We start from the raw sequence: 14,741 nt of genomic DNA on the forward strand, positions 1-14,741 counted from the left end.
TTTTTTTAGAAATAGCCTTTGCACAGCCAGCCTTGTACTCTTCTGGGTTCAAAAAACTGTCGTCCATAAAATGCGTTGCACAAATTTGAACATCTGGGTTGTGCTGTTCTGTTGTAACTAAATCTTAACCAATGATTCCTAATTGCATCTACTTCCGGAAGGCCAAATAAAGTGCTTTTGCTTTCGCACTGAATCACACAGAGTCTCCCTGACATGGCTGCATCAACACTACTGCTGTTCCTGAAACCACGCCTTCTTTCTTTGCGTGCACATTTGGGCGGCATTATGCTAATATTTCCACAGTGACAGACATGTGGGGGCGTGTTAGAATGAGCCGTTTTAGGTAGGCGTGGTTGACTTAAATCCAAAGAGATATTCTTTATAAAAGTTGAGACTTTAGTCTTTGCAACTTTACAGATCTTCTTTATGCACCAAGAGCTTGTAACACTTCAAAGAGAAAGGAAAACTTGAAATCGTATCACATGACCCCTTTAAATCAAATTTAAGTCTTTTTAAGAGCTGCACAAATAAAATGAATCCCGTATGAATGGGGTAGGGCAATGTCTATGGCAGCATATTAAACTGTAAAATGACCAAAAAAAAAAAAGCTTAGTTCAGATACAGGTTTTCACAAAAACAAAATTACATAAAATAAGCTTCACATTTCAGCCTGTAAACCAATTTATAATATAAGGGATGAGTCAAAAGTATAAATTATTATATTTAAAACATAAATATATATATATATATATATATATATATATATCTTACTGTCTTAATCGTTCTGATTTTTATAGGCATATTAGCTTTTTATCAATCCACCGGTTCACATTTACTACTGCATGTTTGCTGCATAAAAACATGGGTTGATTTTCACACTGGTCTGAACAAAAACAGCAGATGGGCTTATTGAAAATGCAAATTCATTCTCTGCCAGTAGGCGGCGCCTTGGAACGGCAGAAATATAGCAGTTTCCCCAGTAACGGCAGTACTCAAAACTACACTTTATCAGGCATTATACATAGGTATGATGACATAAAAATGGAATCAATACTTTTCTGAAGACAGTCGGCTCCCTTCAGAAATACATTCATATAAAAACCCCTGCCGTGTTTTGACTTGCAGCGTTCATATTTATTCAATGAAATCATAGTCTTAGTTTAATTCAGCCATATCGTGATTCTTGTCTTCTCGTCCCCAAATTTAAGACGTCTTGAGATAATCAAGACTTTTTTTTTGGTACCATTTAAGGCTTTTTATGGCCTTAAATTTGATGCAACTAAATTTAAGACTTTAAGGACCCGTGGAAACCTCATTAAGCCTTAGCAATTTGTTAAAATATTGAGTTATACATATTCTATATTTATACAGCTGCTTTATAGCAGAAAATCAAGTTGTAATTCTAACTAAAGCGACAGTGATGCTGTTTTTTGATGTTTAATACTGTAAAACTGCTTGCTTTAAAGCAGCCTATTGGATAAAGTGTTATAAATAAACGTGACGTGAACTGGTGCAAACATCACCATCGCTATGATCAGATGCTTTCTAAACTGCTGTTTTCCCACACTGGCTTGTTTGTTGTGTTTATTTTGTTATTGAGTGGAAAGCGCACAGCACATATGTACATATTCATCTAAACGTCACTCTCAGCAGTGTGGGATACAGTAAAGCGCTGATTGAGTACAGGTGCATCTCAATAAATTAGAATGTCGTGGAAAAGTTCATTTATTTCAGTAATTCAACTCAAATTGTGAAACTCGTGTATTAAATAAATTCAATGCACACAGACTGAAGTAGTTTAAGTCTTTGGTTCTTTTAATTGTGATGATTTTGGCTCACATTTAACAAAAACCCACCAACTCACTATCTCAACAAATTAGAATACTCCATAAGACCAATAAAAAAAAACATTTTTAATGAATTGTTGGCCTTCTGGAAAGTAACCTGTATATTGAGTTTCCTTTACCCCTTAGCGAAGAATGGAAAAGAAATGTACCATTACTATATCAGGGCCTTTACACATGACATTTTTTTTGTTTGTAGTTTTGTAAAACCTTCCAGTCCAGCTTCGTTTGCATGTCTCATAAGTGTGCTGTCCTCTATTGGATTGCATGTGGGAATGCTGAATTACATTCCAGTGCTACAGCGCCACACTGGTCAAACCGCGTTATTGCAGGTTCTTATATGAAGTCATATGAGATCAAACGACTATTTAACATTTGTTGACAATTGTTTTTTTTTTTTTATAGTCGATGTTGATGATAATGTCGAATAATCGTTTCAGCCCTAGTACGCTTGTAGAGACATATAATCCAGACCAGCTGGAAATGTACTGTCGCAGGTGTAGTGTATCCTTTGGGACTAAACATACGTGACTGTGAATAAAGAGAAAACATCTTACCTGGGATACTCGGCGTTGGCGTTCACTGGAGGTGGTCTGGAATCTGTTAAGATGAAAGCAGGCAATTAGTTTTTTATTAATGGCATTTACTAAAGCAGTTCCAGAACAGAAAACTACGTAGTGGTTGTACGTCATGCACAACTATGATAGAAACATGAATGATTCCTCAAATTTTGGGAGAGGAGAGGTGCGATTTCACCTTTCTGAAAAGTCAAACTTCTGATTCCTCCCAGATGTTTAAGCAATGCAATGTTCACTGGAGGTGGTCTGGAATCTGTTAAGATGAAAGCAGGCAATTCGTTTTTTATTAATGGCATTTACTAAAGCAGTTCCAGAACAGAAAACTACGTAGTGGTTGTACGTCACGCACAACTATGATAGAAACATGAATGATTCCTCAAATTTTGGGAGAGGAGAGGTGCGATTTCACCTTTCTGAAAAGTCAAACTTCTGATTCCTCCCAGATGTTTAAGCAATGCAAAATTGGGTTCAGGTAAAAAAAAAAAAAAAAAAAAAACACAACCTTGAAAATTATAGCTCCAAGAACATTTATTTTTTAAGAAAATATTTTCTTCCCAGATATTTACGTTGAAGATGGACTCACTTGAGACATTAAGAAACCTCCGAGCAACCAACTAGAACAGGGGTCACCAAACTCAGTCCTGGAGGGCCGGTGTCCTGCAGAGTTTAGCTCCAACCCTAATCAAACACACCTGAACCAGCTAATCAAGGTCTTACTAGGCATACTAGAAACTTCCAGGCAGGTGTGTTGAGGCAAGTTGGAGCTAAACTCTGCAGGTCACCGGCACTCCAGGACCCAGTTTGGAGACCCCTGACCTAGAAGATCCTAGCAACTAAAACAAACAAACAAAAACAAATCTTAGAAACACCCTAGCAACTACTAGCAGCAAAAAGAGACAAAGAACAAAAAAAAAAAAATCTAAGAAACACCATGGCAACCACCTAGAACATCCTAGCAACCACTAGAGTACCTTAGCAACTGCATAGCAGCACTTAAACAAAAAAAATTCACATTTTAGAAATACCCTAGCAACTACTAGAACACCTCAGCAACTGGATAGTAACACTAAAACAACTTGTTTAACTATTTTCCTGTTTGACACTGTAAAGCTGATTTGACACAATCTGTATTGTATAAAGTGCTTAAGGTGACCTGACTTAAAAAAAAAATACACATCTTACAAACACCCTAGCAACCACTAGAATACTAAAAGTAATAAAGACCATTGAAAACACATTGGCAACCACCTAGAGGCACTGAAAACACCTTAGGAAGACGCAGGCAACCACCCATAAAACCCTAGCATTTTAGCAGCAAGTTTTGGATAGGCAAGCACCACTCAGAATATAATTAAAAAATAAACACAAATGAATTGGATTAAAACTAGATTTTTATGTTTGCTTTAATGCAGAACCTTGAATTTAAACTACTATAATTTTCTGAAGAGCTGCCACAACTGGCTAAACAAGATAATATTTCAAACGCTACATGAAGCACTTCTGAGAGGGATGTTTTCTATAAAATGAAATTTGTAATCATTCTTTGACATTAAGCAGCAAATCAACAACTACCGCCACACACCAGGCTACAGCGGGGTAAAAGGTCTTAATGATAAATAAATGAGATAGAATTAATTAACCTAATTTGTATCAGCTTCCAATTTCAGGGAACACAGTTTGAGAGATGAAGTGAATTGTGTTCAGTAATATGAACAGGATTTAGTGTTGGAGGGGGAGGTGGGGGATGTTAAAAGTGGCACATTTGCATTTCTTCCCGTGCTAAATGAAATAAGCATTCATCAGCCGGCGCTGTGGCGATCTCAAGTGCTCTAGTTCCAGCGCTGCAGGTCCTTCACAAAGACAGACTTCAAAAAAAAAAAATAGCAAGCGGCTTCTTTCCTGATCCGCCGTTGCCAAGGTGATCCCCAGCTGCGGGGCTCCGAGCTGTTTGTTTTATAGGGGCAGGAGCAGAGATGAGAGTGTGTGTGTGTGTGTGTGAGTGTGAGAGAGAGAGAGGGACAAAGACAAGAACTTCAGCCCAAAAGAGAAAGCGGTCATTTACAAATGTAGGCTTGAAGGTGGAGTAATGACGGAAAGAAACAAAAATGATTCCCCATTTGAAAGCCGACAGGATTTTATGGCTTTAAATACAATGACCTAGGGATCAATGCAAAGAGCTTTAAAAAAAGATAAGGATAATAACAAAAATGATAAAAAAACAAAAAAAAAACATTTACAGTAATGCACTTACAAAGGAAGCCTATGGGGAAAGTGCACAGAGGGCTTTTTCTAGCAAATTAAAAGTTATACAAATCATGCTTTGAGCAAGAAAACAGGACAAAAATATTGGACAAAAGTGAACAGAAAATTTAAACGTGATAATCTTTGACATGGAGATAGTGGTGTGCAATCAAGCTTAATTAGATTGAAGTAAAAAGCTGCTGTGTACAGAAAGAAGTTGCATTCAGTTGACAAACCTCTCTGTTCATGAAGAAATCAGACAAATAAACTCACTGAAGTCTATGAAAGTCATTAAACATGACTGCAAATGTGACTTGTATTTGTAGTTCATTAAAGATCATAAGTTCATCCTCAGGTCATCCAAGATGTAAATTAGTTTGTTTCTTCATGGGAACAGATTTGGAGAAATGTGACATTTACATCACTTGCTCACCAATGGATCCTCTGCAGTGAATGGGTGCCGTCAGAATGAGAGTCCAAACAGCTGATAAAAACACCACAATAATCCACAAGTAATCCACACCCCTCCAGTCCATCAGTTAACATCTTGTGAAGTGAAAAGCTGTGTGTTTGTAATAAACAAACCCATCAAAACATTTTTAACTTGAAACTGATGTTTCCAGTGGAAAAGTCTTCTGAATCAGGAGAGAAATATGCACAGATCAAGCAGCGTTTACAAGCAGAAACTGTCCAAAACAGTTCTAAACAAATATATTGGTGGATTTTGATGTGGGAGGACAACAGGGGATGGACTTTTTCACTGGGGAAGGCACTATTATGGATAGAGGACTCCAGAAGCAATGGTTTGACATTAAAAAAAGTCAGTGTACTAGTGTACTTTTCACTACACAAGATGTTAATTGATAGACTGGAGTGGTGTGATTATGTTGTTTTTATCAGCTGTTTGGACTCTCATTCTGACGGCACCCATTCACTACAGAGCATCCATTGGTGAGCAAGTGATGCAATGCTAAATTTCTCCAAATCTGTTTCTAAAAAAAAAAAACCCCCCCCCCAAAAAACATCTACATCTTGGATGACCTGAGGGTGAGTAAATTTTGGGTAAAGTTTAATTTGAGTGAACTATACCTTTAATAATGCTTTTCCAGTGCTTACACAGACTGTATGCACTATGCAGGCAGCATATCTGTAGTGTTAAATATCCACTAGTACTACATCTCATGTAGTACCTTTAGAAAAACCTTCAGCAATGGAAAATAAGTCTTTCAACTAAAATAAGTGCATTTCAGCTACAATGTCTTCATCCATCAACTTTTATTGTATATGCATTACTGTAAAAACACCACAGTTTTCTGTGGTGATCAACAGCATGCAACAGATGCCGTCAGGTGTCCTAGACGTTTAATTCGGCAGCTAATAAACACCTCCAAAAATCCAGTATGAGATCTAATGACCAGTGAGAGAAAGAGGCTGGACCACCCACTTACACCTCCATTATCAAACACTAATTCATCCCGGCTCATCTCACAACCAGTCAAACGAAAAACAAAATTACAGCCAATTCATCCTGTTCTTAATAAACACCGACCACAGTCCACACACTGAATGTTGGGAAGTTAAAGCCAGTTGACACAAAGCCCAAATAGGATTACGCATTAAAAACACAACAGTAAACGGTGTTCTCATTAACTTAACACAGGGATTACATCGTCCCAGAGCGCAGGACGTACACACAGATGGACCCTGATCTCTGTAATGAGCCTGTAATGAACCTCTACAATACAGCTTATCAATATCCATAGAATGAAGACCGCAGGACTGTAATACACTAGTTGGTCCTTTAGCACCAGCTGTTTTGATTAGGGTTAACAAAAGCCTTCAGCGCATCTTGGGAACTCCGCATTGAGCCGACACCGCAGGAGGGAGAGGGAGACAGACAGCGAGCTGGGAAAAGTTAACAAGGATTTGGTATCTGGCACACAGACACACTCCTCTAGAGAAAAGCAGTACCAGCAGAGAGGTCTGAGAAAACACCACGAGGTTATCAACGCAACTACGTGATGGTTGAAGGATGAGTGGAATTGCAGAAAAGCAAAATCTCATTTTTTGGGTGGAACACAAAAGGAGACATTTGGGAAAATGCTCATGCTGCTCCTTTCAATGAAAGGGAATGGGGCTGTTGAGCTCCAAGGACAAAACAAAAAAAAAGCACCATAAAAAGTATAAATGACTCCCGTACAACATTCTGAAGTCAGTGATCACAGAAAAACTGAAAAAAAAAAAAAAAATCAAAAAAAAAGCACCATAAAAAGTATAAATGACTCCCGTACAACATTCTGAAGTCAGTGATCACAGAAAAACTGGAAAAAAAAAAAAAAAATCAGCTTCACTGATATAGAAGTAGGTTGCATAATGCAATGTCAGCACTAAAGGCTATTTTAATGGCAAGAAAAAGCTGAAATCAAACAATATTAAAATAAAAAGATTAAACAAACGAACACAAAACCCCCCTCATGAATAAAAAACAACAATAATAAAGTAAAAACAGTAATAACATAACGTATATTACAAATTAAAACATTTTTTAAAATATATTTTTTATATTTATTTTATATTCGATTTGAATATATTGTAAGCCATTACTCATATACCATTATTCAGCCATTACTCGTATATATTCTAATATTTTTATATTTATTTTTTATAACTTATTTGAATATTTTAAAACCCAATTTATTTTGGTGATGTAAAGCTGAATTTTCAGCATCATTACTCCAGTCTTCAGTGTCACATGATCCTTCAGAAATCGTTCTAATATGCTGATTTGCTGCTCAAGAAACATTTCTGATTATCATCAATGTTGAAAACAGTTGTGCTGCTTCATATTTTTTTTGTGTAAACCTTGAAACATTTTTTTTGTTGAATAGAAAATGTAAAATGAAAAGCATTTATCTAAAATAGAAATATATTTTGTAACAAATGTCTTTACAGTCACATTTAATAAATTTAATGCATCCTTGCTGAACAGAACCAAAAACAAACAAAAAAAAAAACAAAAACAAAAAAAAACTTATAGCTTGGCATAAAATAAATAAATAAATAAATAAAATAAATAAATAAATAAAAATCACCAACCATGTTCATCATATGGAAAAGAGCAGTGTGAACATCGTATTAAACATCTCTTTTTGTGTTCCACAGTAGACAATTAAAAATTTGGAGCAATAAAAGAATAGTTTATCCAAAAACTGACATTAAGTCACTATTACAATTCACTAACAAAGAAGCTAAAAAAAAACAAACAAAAAAAAAAAATTTAATCTCAGACCAGCTGAAGAATCGCAAGTAAAAAAATCCTGAATATTTACTCTGATTGCCTTGTTCATAGAAACATGAATGACATACAGGACGGTTAGCGTGATGTACGATTAACTGGAGGGTTTTGCATGAGGGCCGCAGCGCACAGGCCAGTGAAGAGCAGCAGTGATCAGCTAAACCCCCCAAACCTCTATTTGCATCAAGTGGCAGCAGGGCGGCTTCCATTCGCCCACAGATGCGATTATTCATCAGCTTGCAAATTGGTACATCAAAGTGACGGCGGAGGAGAGCAGCACAGGAGACGGGAGCCACTCACGGGGGCGACAGAGACACTGAGGAGGACAGAAGGTCACTGTACACGTTAAGAGCGACTCCTGTCCCTCAGTGTCACCAAACTACTGTATTAAACGCTGCTTGGACACAACACCCGTCTCTGGGACGCTGGAATAATGGTGGATTGTATGACAAAAGCCATGGTATGAGGAACTGCACATCATAGTAAGTTACTTTTGCTGGATATTTAAGTAATAAATTATTTTATTGGTTGGATCTTAAAAACAAAAAATGTATGGTCATGCTGCTATTAAGATCCAAAGGATTATTGGGATTAGCAGTACATCGAATAACCAGCAATTACAACCATAATGTTTTTTAAATTATTTTTTAAATTATCTTAAAAGATGACTTCCCCCACACAAATCCAGCCAGACAGTCTTACTCTAGAACCCCTTTCACACAGCGTGTTGATCCCGGAAAATTGTCAGTGGCTTGTGTGTTCAGAGATCAGGGAGCTCCTCACTATCCGCGTTGAAGCTGAGATCGTTCACCAGCTTAGTGAAACGGTACACGTGACATTACACATCATATCCTAATGTCATGTGTCTTTACAGGTTCTTTATGGGATGTGTGAACACACACAGATTCCGGAAAAACCCTGGCAGTGTGAATGAACCAAAATCAAACGATCCTGGGACAAGTCACGGGACACATTACCCGTGTATTTTCCAAAATCTCTGTCTGAAAGAGGCTTAGGAAAGTGTAAAACTCACATTGGTTTTGAGGGTAATGGTCTCTTTGGGGTGGACGGTAGTTTCCTTGGTGATAGTTTCTGGGGGGCGGGGCATTGCTGTACTGACCGCCCCTATGCTGAGCCTCGAAAGGCGGGCCAGAGCCAAACAGACCCGTCCCTTGATTTCGGTCCACATAGTGACTGGAGAGAGAGAGAGAGAGCAAGCATTAAGTTTTACATAAGTTAGAAGTTTAAATATGTTAAAGATCAGGGTTTTTAGCCTCTGGAGGTCCATGAGGGTTTCAAAAAATTGTATATAATTTAATATTAAATAATTAAAAACTTATTTCTAAATGCATTTAACTGGTTGTTTCTTTTTTTTATATTTCTGGTCCATAGTTGGTTGGTTTGTCCCAGAACTGGCTGAGAGTCTAAGAGAGTGATTTTTGGGTCGCTATCAGTAAGTAAAACTAAAAGTATCAAAATAGTTTTTGGCAACTGAAATAAAGTTAAAATAAAATATAAATGTTAATGTGTGTGTTTGTGTGCACGTATACATTTAGATTAAACTTATTTAATTGCTGGAGTCATTCTCATTAAAAAATAACTGATATTATACACACAGACAGACAGACAGACAGACATGAAAGAAAATGAACTTACCTAAAATAAAATATTTCACAAATCAACTAAATGAAAATGAGAAATGTTGACTTGGCAACTAACAAACGAAATGGTTTCAGCTGAACTACTAAAATAGTAAAAATTAATAGATAAATAATATATAGACATTTAAAAACAAAAATAAAAGGTGATAAAAAAAATAAAATGACTAACTAAAATTAAACTGAAAACAGAAAATATATTTTAATTTAAAATATCAAGAAAAACAACAATAGCACATCAATGATAAAATAACAATGGTTCAAGTTGAAGTACTAAACTTACTAAAACGGAAACAAAAGCCTAAGATAAGATAAGATGATAAGAAAAGAAAAGATAAGCTAAGCTTACTATTAGATTTTAATTTAAAAACTAATTAAAATGACAAAAGCGCAAAATTAAAACAAACAAATTAAAATGAGAACTGAAAATATAAAAAAACTAATTCAAAATATTAATAAATATTTTAATATAAATACTAAAATAACACCGTTTTGGGTTGAAAAAGGTTGATAACCCCAATCTAAAATATTGAAATGTCTCTAATATGCCAAACATTCAGTCTTAATGAAATAAAGACTGAAAATTAGAGATCACAGAACTATCTGAAGTCCAAGAACACCTGTCTGCACCATCCAATCAAACCCAATAACAGCTTTCATTAAGAAATTAAGTCTTTGGTGGGCATTCATCTGCATACACCACCTCTAAACAGCATGCATAATTCATCTCTCGTCACTGAAGCCTGAATTCACCATGTGTTTAATTAGCCCGTTTTATACCAACTATTACACTAATTTGATTTCTTTTTACACAATACCACTTAAAAGCATTAAATGCAAGAACCCAACCAAATAAACGGATGGATTCGGTGGGATTTTCATTACTTACTTGAGCTTTCTGAAAGCCGATTGGTCCAAATGGGCTTGTTGGCGGTTTGGGTTAAATCCCAGTTGAGGTCTCCATGGGCCGCGGTTACTCCGCTCCCAATCTCCTGGTTTTAGAACCTTGTTAGGGATCCTGAAGAGAGAAATTGTAATGCATAAATATAAAATATTAAAATGTCACTGCATCATTGAAAAGTCCATTCAAACTCGCTTTTACGTAAATATTCAATAGGTCTTAATATTGAATAGTGCAGGACTTACTTCGCCCCTGGTAGGACAACAGCCTTGAACACAAAACCATCATCATACTGCGGATCCTTGAATTTGATTCTGCCAACCAGAAACCATCAGTATTTAAGTACAAACATTTAAGTGCAACGCCTGGATAGATCTCATTCCAGAGCCATTCAGATGAATGCCTCAATCCAGACTTCATCTAAAGTTTTGTTGAACATCTCAGGGTTTCATGCAGTGTTTGACCTCTAGAGGAACCAGCAAATATGAGCAGGACAAGGCCGATGTTTCAATGCCTGACACAAGTCCTTGAGTAAACCAAACGAAAATAGCAACTTAATAAAAGAAAGAAAGGTCTATATACCGATCATTCCTATGAATCAGATGATATTTGACCACTTTGAGATTGGCTGATAATCGGTTGATGTGTAAAACAAACTCTTACCCAATAGCACAGTTGCTGCTGATGTCTCTCAGCGTTGGGATCGGCGACTCCACTGGTCTGAGGAAAACAAAAATGGTGTTTCACAGGATTTGTAAGGCTTTAGTCTCAAGTGCCTCAACAGACACTGCCCAGGTAATGGCAAATCACGGAAAAGCATAAAAAAAAAAACAAGAGATAAATCTGTTGTCTCCTTACTTATCTGGTAGAATAGGGTCTTCATCTAGATTTAATATACCTTGGATTCCATGGCAAAGTTCTGCAGGGATCTCAGTGTCCTTGAAGAGAGAGGATTGGAAAATTACAGACAGAGATTGTAAGGATCCCTGAGCTTTTGGTCCAGAGCGATTCCATTTGACCAGTGTTAATTTAGTCAACGAAGACGACGACGAAAAATATTCGTTAAACATTTTTTTTGTGACTAAGAGGAGACGTTGACGAGCTAAAAGTAATATCTGATGATAAAAACTAAATTTATGCCGCATCTTCGTTAACGAGACGAGATGGCACTATGATGTTATTTGAGGACTACCGGACATTAAAAATACATCCTATAGGCTGTCACAATTCGTTGTCGATTAACTTAAAGTTAGTGAAGGCGGGATAGGCGGATATAAGTGCTCTCTCTCGTGCACGCTCCACTTCTTCAGTTTTCATATACAGCGCGCGATCAGTTCTCAGTGCTCAAATACACACACAGCAGTCCAAATGTCTATCGTGTAGAGCAGGGTTCCTCAAATCTTGCCCTGGAGGGCCAATGCGCTGCAGAGTTTAGCTCCAACCCTGACCAAACTCACCTACCTGTGATTTTCTAATGATCCTGAAGACATTGATTAACATGCTCAGGTGTGTTTGATTAGGGTTAGAGCGAAACTGCAGGAAAGTGGATCGTGTGGGCCAGATTTGAGGATCCCTGGTGTAGAGTATCTCACGTAAATACAGTCGGTTATGGATTAAGTGAATGTAAACAGGTGGGTGAAAACTGAACGCGTGTCAGTATTACATGAATGCCTTCCGTCTTAAAGGGACAGCATTCCAAATTAAGTACCTATCGGTGTCATTAATGTGTCATTATCAACAAAAGATGTTAAATATATCAAGTAAACCAACTGTATCGGAAAAAGGAGTTTAATTTGTATCTTTTGTATTTGTCTTATTCTGCTTCTTTTTCAAAAATTATATATATAAGGGATAGTTCACCCAAAAATGAAAATTGTCATCATTTATTCAAGTTTTTCCAAATTCAATCCTTGATTCAAATTTCTCATAAGCTTAATTGATTTGGTCTAAAGAGAGAGAAATTAATTACCTTTTTTATTTTGAAAACTACATATAAAATAGCTACCAAAATAAATGTTGGTAACTGTAGTTTGACAAAGTAATGACTAAAAGTTGACAAAAATGCAATGACATCGTCGACTAAAACTAGACAAACTATGAAAGACTCAAATGTGACTAAGACTATTAAAGGGGTCATATGATGCGATTTAAATTTGTCCTTTCTCTTTGGAGTGTTACAAGCTCTTGGTGCATAAAGAAGATCTGTAAAGTTGCAAAGACTAAAGTCTCAAATCCAAAGAGATATTCTTTATAAATCATATGACCCCTTTAAGCATTTTCGTCCCAATATAAAGACTAAGACTAAATCAAAAATGCCTGTCAAAATTAACACTGCATTTGACAAAGCGCTATTTGAATTATGGCATAAAATAATAAAATAAGTATTTTGGTCAATATTGAAAAAAATTCACACATTTATTGAATTTTTTTTAAAGGTCTTTTTAGAAAGTGAATCTCCTTGAATTTTAAATATAACTCAACTGAAAAACAAATAAAGAAATTAAATAAAAAACAAAAATAAACTGAATAAAATGAATGATCTTGAAATGATCTTGTTTTTATAATCACTGTAAAGAACATACAGGAAGATCAGTAAATAAAGCTGAAAAAATAATTGTATATACTTTTTACATGAGTTTATATATAAATGTATATAATAAAAAGTGTGTGTGTGTGTGTGGGGGGGGTGGGGGGTTTATTTCAGTTAGTTGCCAAGGCAACATTTCTATTTTTTGTTAAAGTATTAAAATGACAAACTGAATTTTTTTTTAAGAACATTTAAAAAAATTGTAACTAATAATGACAAAAGCACATAAAATTACTACAGAAATAATACTAAAATAACACTAACTCCTGGGTTGGAAAAGTTTGATAATCTAAAATACTAAAACATCCCTAATGTGCCAAATATTCAGACACCGAAAATTAAATTTAAAAAGTTTTTTTTTTTTTTTAATAATATATTATAACACATTTATTGATTTGTTTGTGCTTTTAGGGAGGGTTGAAAGCACACCAAGGTTCAGAAAGAGAGAATAAAATTTGTTTACTGGATTAATGACAATGCAGAAACAGAATTTTTCATTTTATCTAAATTATGTTATTTTAGAATCATCGGAAGCCAAAATCATGATTAATGTATTAATCATTTCGCTCTAATTTGATTTAGTTTAGGTTCACATGAGCGTGAACAAAAGAAAACCATAGAGGAAGATCAGTACCTCATGAGATTCTGCACGGTAGAGCTCCCGGATGAAATCACAAAGGGGGTGGGACTTCCCCACAAATATGACATCACTTCCGAGACTGTTCCTTCTTACTGAAAACAACCATCAGATGGTACAGTCAGTTTAAAAAAAAAAAAACTAAACAAACCACTTACTCAAACAATTTTTTTTTTAAAGAGAATACATAATGCAACATGATTGGCCAGTATTTCTGGTTGACCTCATTTAGGCATTCATAAATAAGCCAAATATGCCTCACCCTCCTCTGGGGACAAATCAGGGTAGACGTCTGCTAATGCTGCTCGTAACCTCCGCTCGTCGACAAACGGCAACAAAGCAACACCTGTCAAGAGGAGAAGAGCAAATCACAATGATTGAAAAAAATACAGTACTCGCCGTTTCTGTTCAGACTGTGAAGCTCAAAGTTATGTGCTGACCCTGCCAGGCGTACTTCTTCCCATTCAAATCAATGGCAAAGTCATCAGGGTAGAAATCAATGATTGAGGATTCCTGTTATTCATGCCATTTACTCAGAAATGTCTCTAGTCTTACAGTGCCATATGTATGTCAATATAATACAATTTAAAATATATTAAAAAAAAATATGAAAACAAAAATAAAATACAAATACAAAATAAAATACTACATAAAAACATAAATCAAATAAAATATTTAAAAAATTAGATAAAATATAAATAATAAAATAGAATAAAACAAAATAAAAAGAAAACAAAAAATAATTTTAAAAAAATTTAATGTAAAAATTTAATTAATTAATTGAAATAAATTAATTTTATTCAATTAAATAAATTAATTCCGTTTTAAAAACGGAATTAAAATGATTGCTTTTAAATGTAACTTTTAAATTGCATTTTGAGAAGAATTGCCAACTGCTTGTCTTGCACATTTAATGATAGATATAAATGAATATAACTGAAAATAACGGAATGAACACATCTGAACAGATCTGTCGATTGGGTATTGAAAAAAAAAAAAA

At 35.5% G+C, this 14,741-nt stretch overlaps 1 protein-coding gene across 1 annotated transcript in view; it reads right to left on the reverse strand.

The window, feature by feature from the left end:
• The window catches only part of LOC107719412 (5'-3' exoribonuclease 2-like), a 32,350-nt gene that overhangs the window by 3,804 nt on the left and 13,805 nt on the right, over positions 1-14,741 (reverse strand). The window contains exons 19-27 of the mRNA XM_016526824.1: positions 14,182-14,254; positions 14,004-14,087; positions 13,739-13,836; positions 11,376-11,455; positions 11,181-11,237; positions 10,763-10,831; positions 10,506-10,634; positions 8,992-9,152; positions 2,402-2,444 (exon numbers count right to left, since the gene is read on the reverse strand). Of these exons, the coding sequence (XP_016382310.1) occupies positions 2,402-2,444; positions 8,992-9,152; positions 10,506-10,634; positions 10,763-10,831; positions 11,181-11,237; positions 11,376-11,455; positions 13,739-13,836; positions 14,004-14,087; positions 14,182-14,254 (794 nt within the window). The remainder of the gene's footprint in view (positions 1-2,401; positions 2,445-8,991; positions 9,153-10,505; positions 10,635-10,762; positions 10,832-11,180; positions 11,238-11,375; positions 11,456-13,738; positions 13,837-14,003; positions 14,088-14,181; positions 14,255-14,741) is intronic.

This window comes from Sinocyclocheilus rhinocerous, unplaced genomic scaffold (assembly GCF_001515625.1).
Source record: "Sinocyclocheilus rhinocerous isolate Xijiao unplaced genomic scaffold, SAMN03320098_v1.1 scaffold303, whole genome shotgun sequence".
NCBI lineage: Eukaryota > Metazoa > Chordata > Actinopteri > Cypriniformes > Cyprinidae > Sinocyclocheilus > Sinocyclocheilus rhinocerous.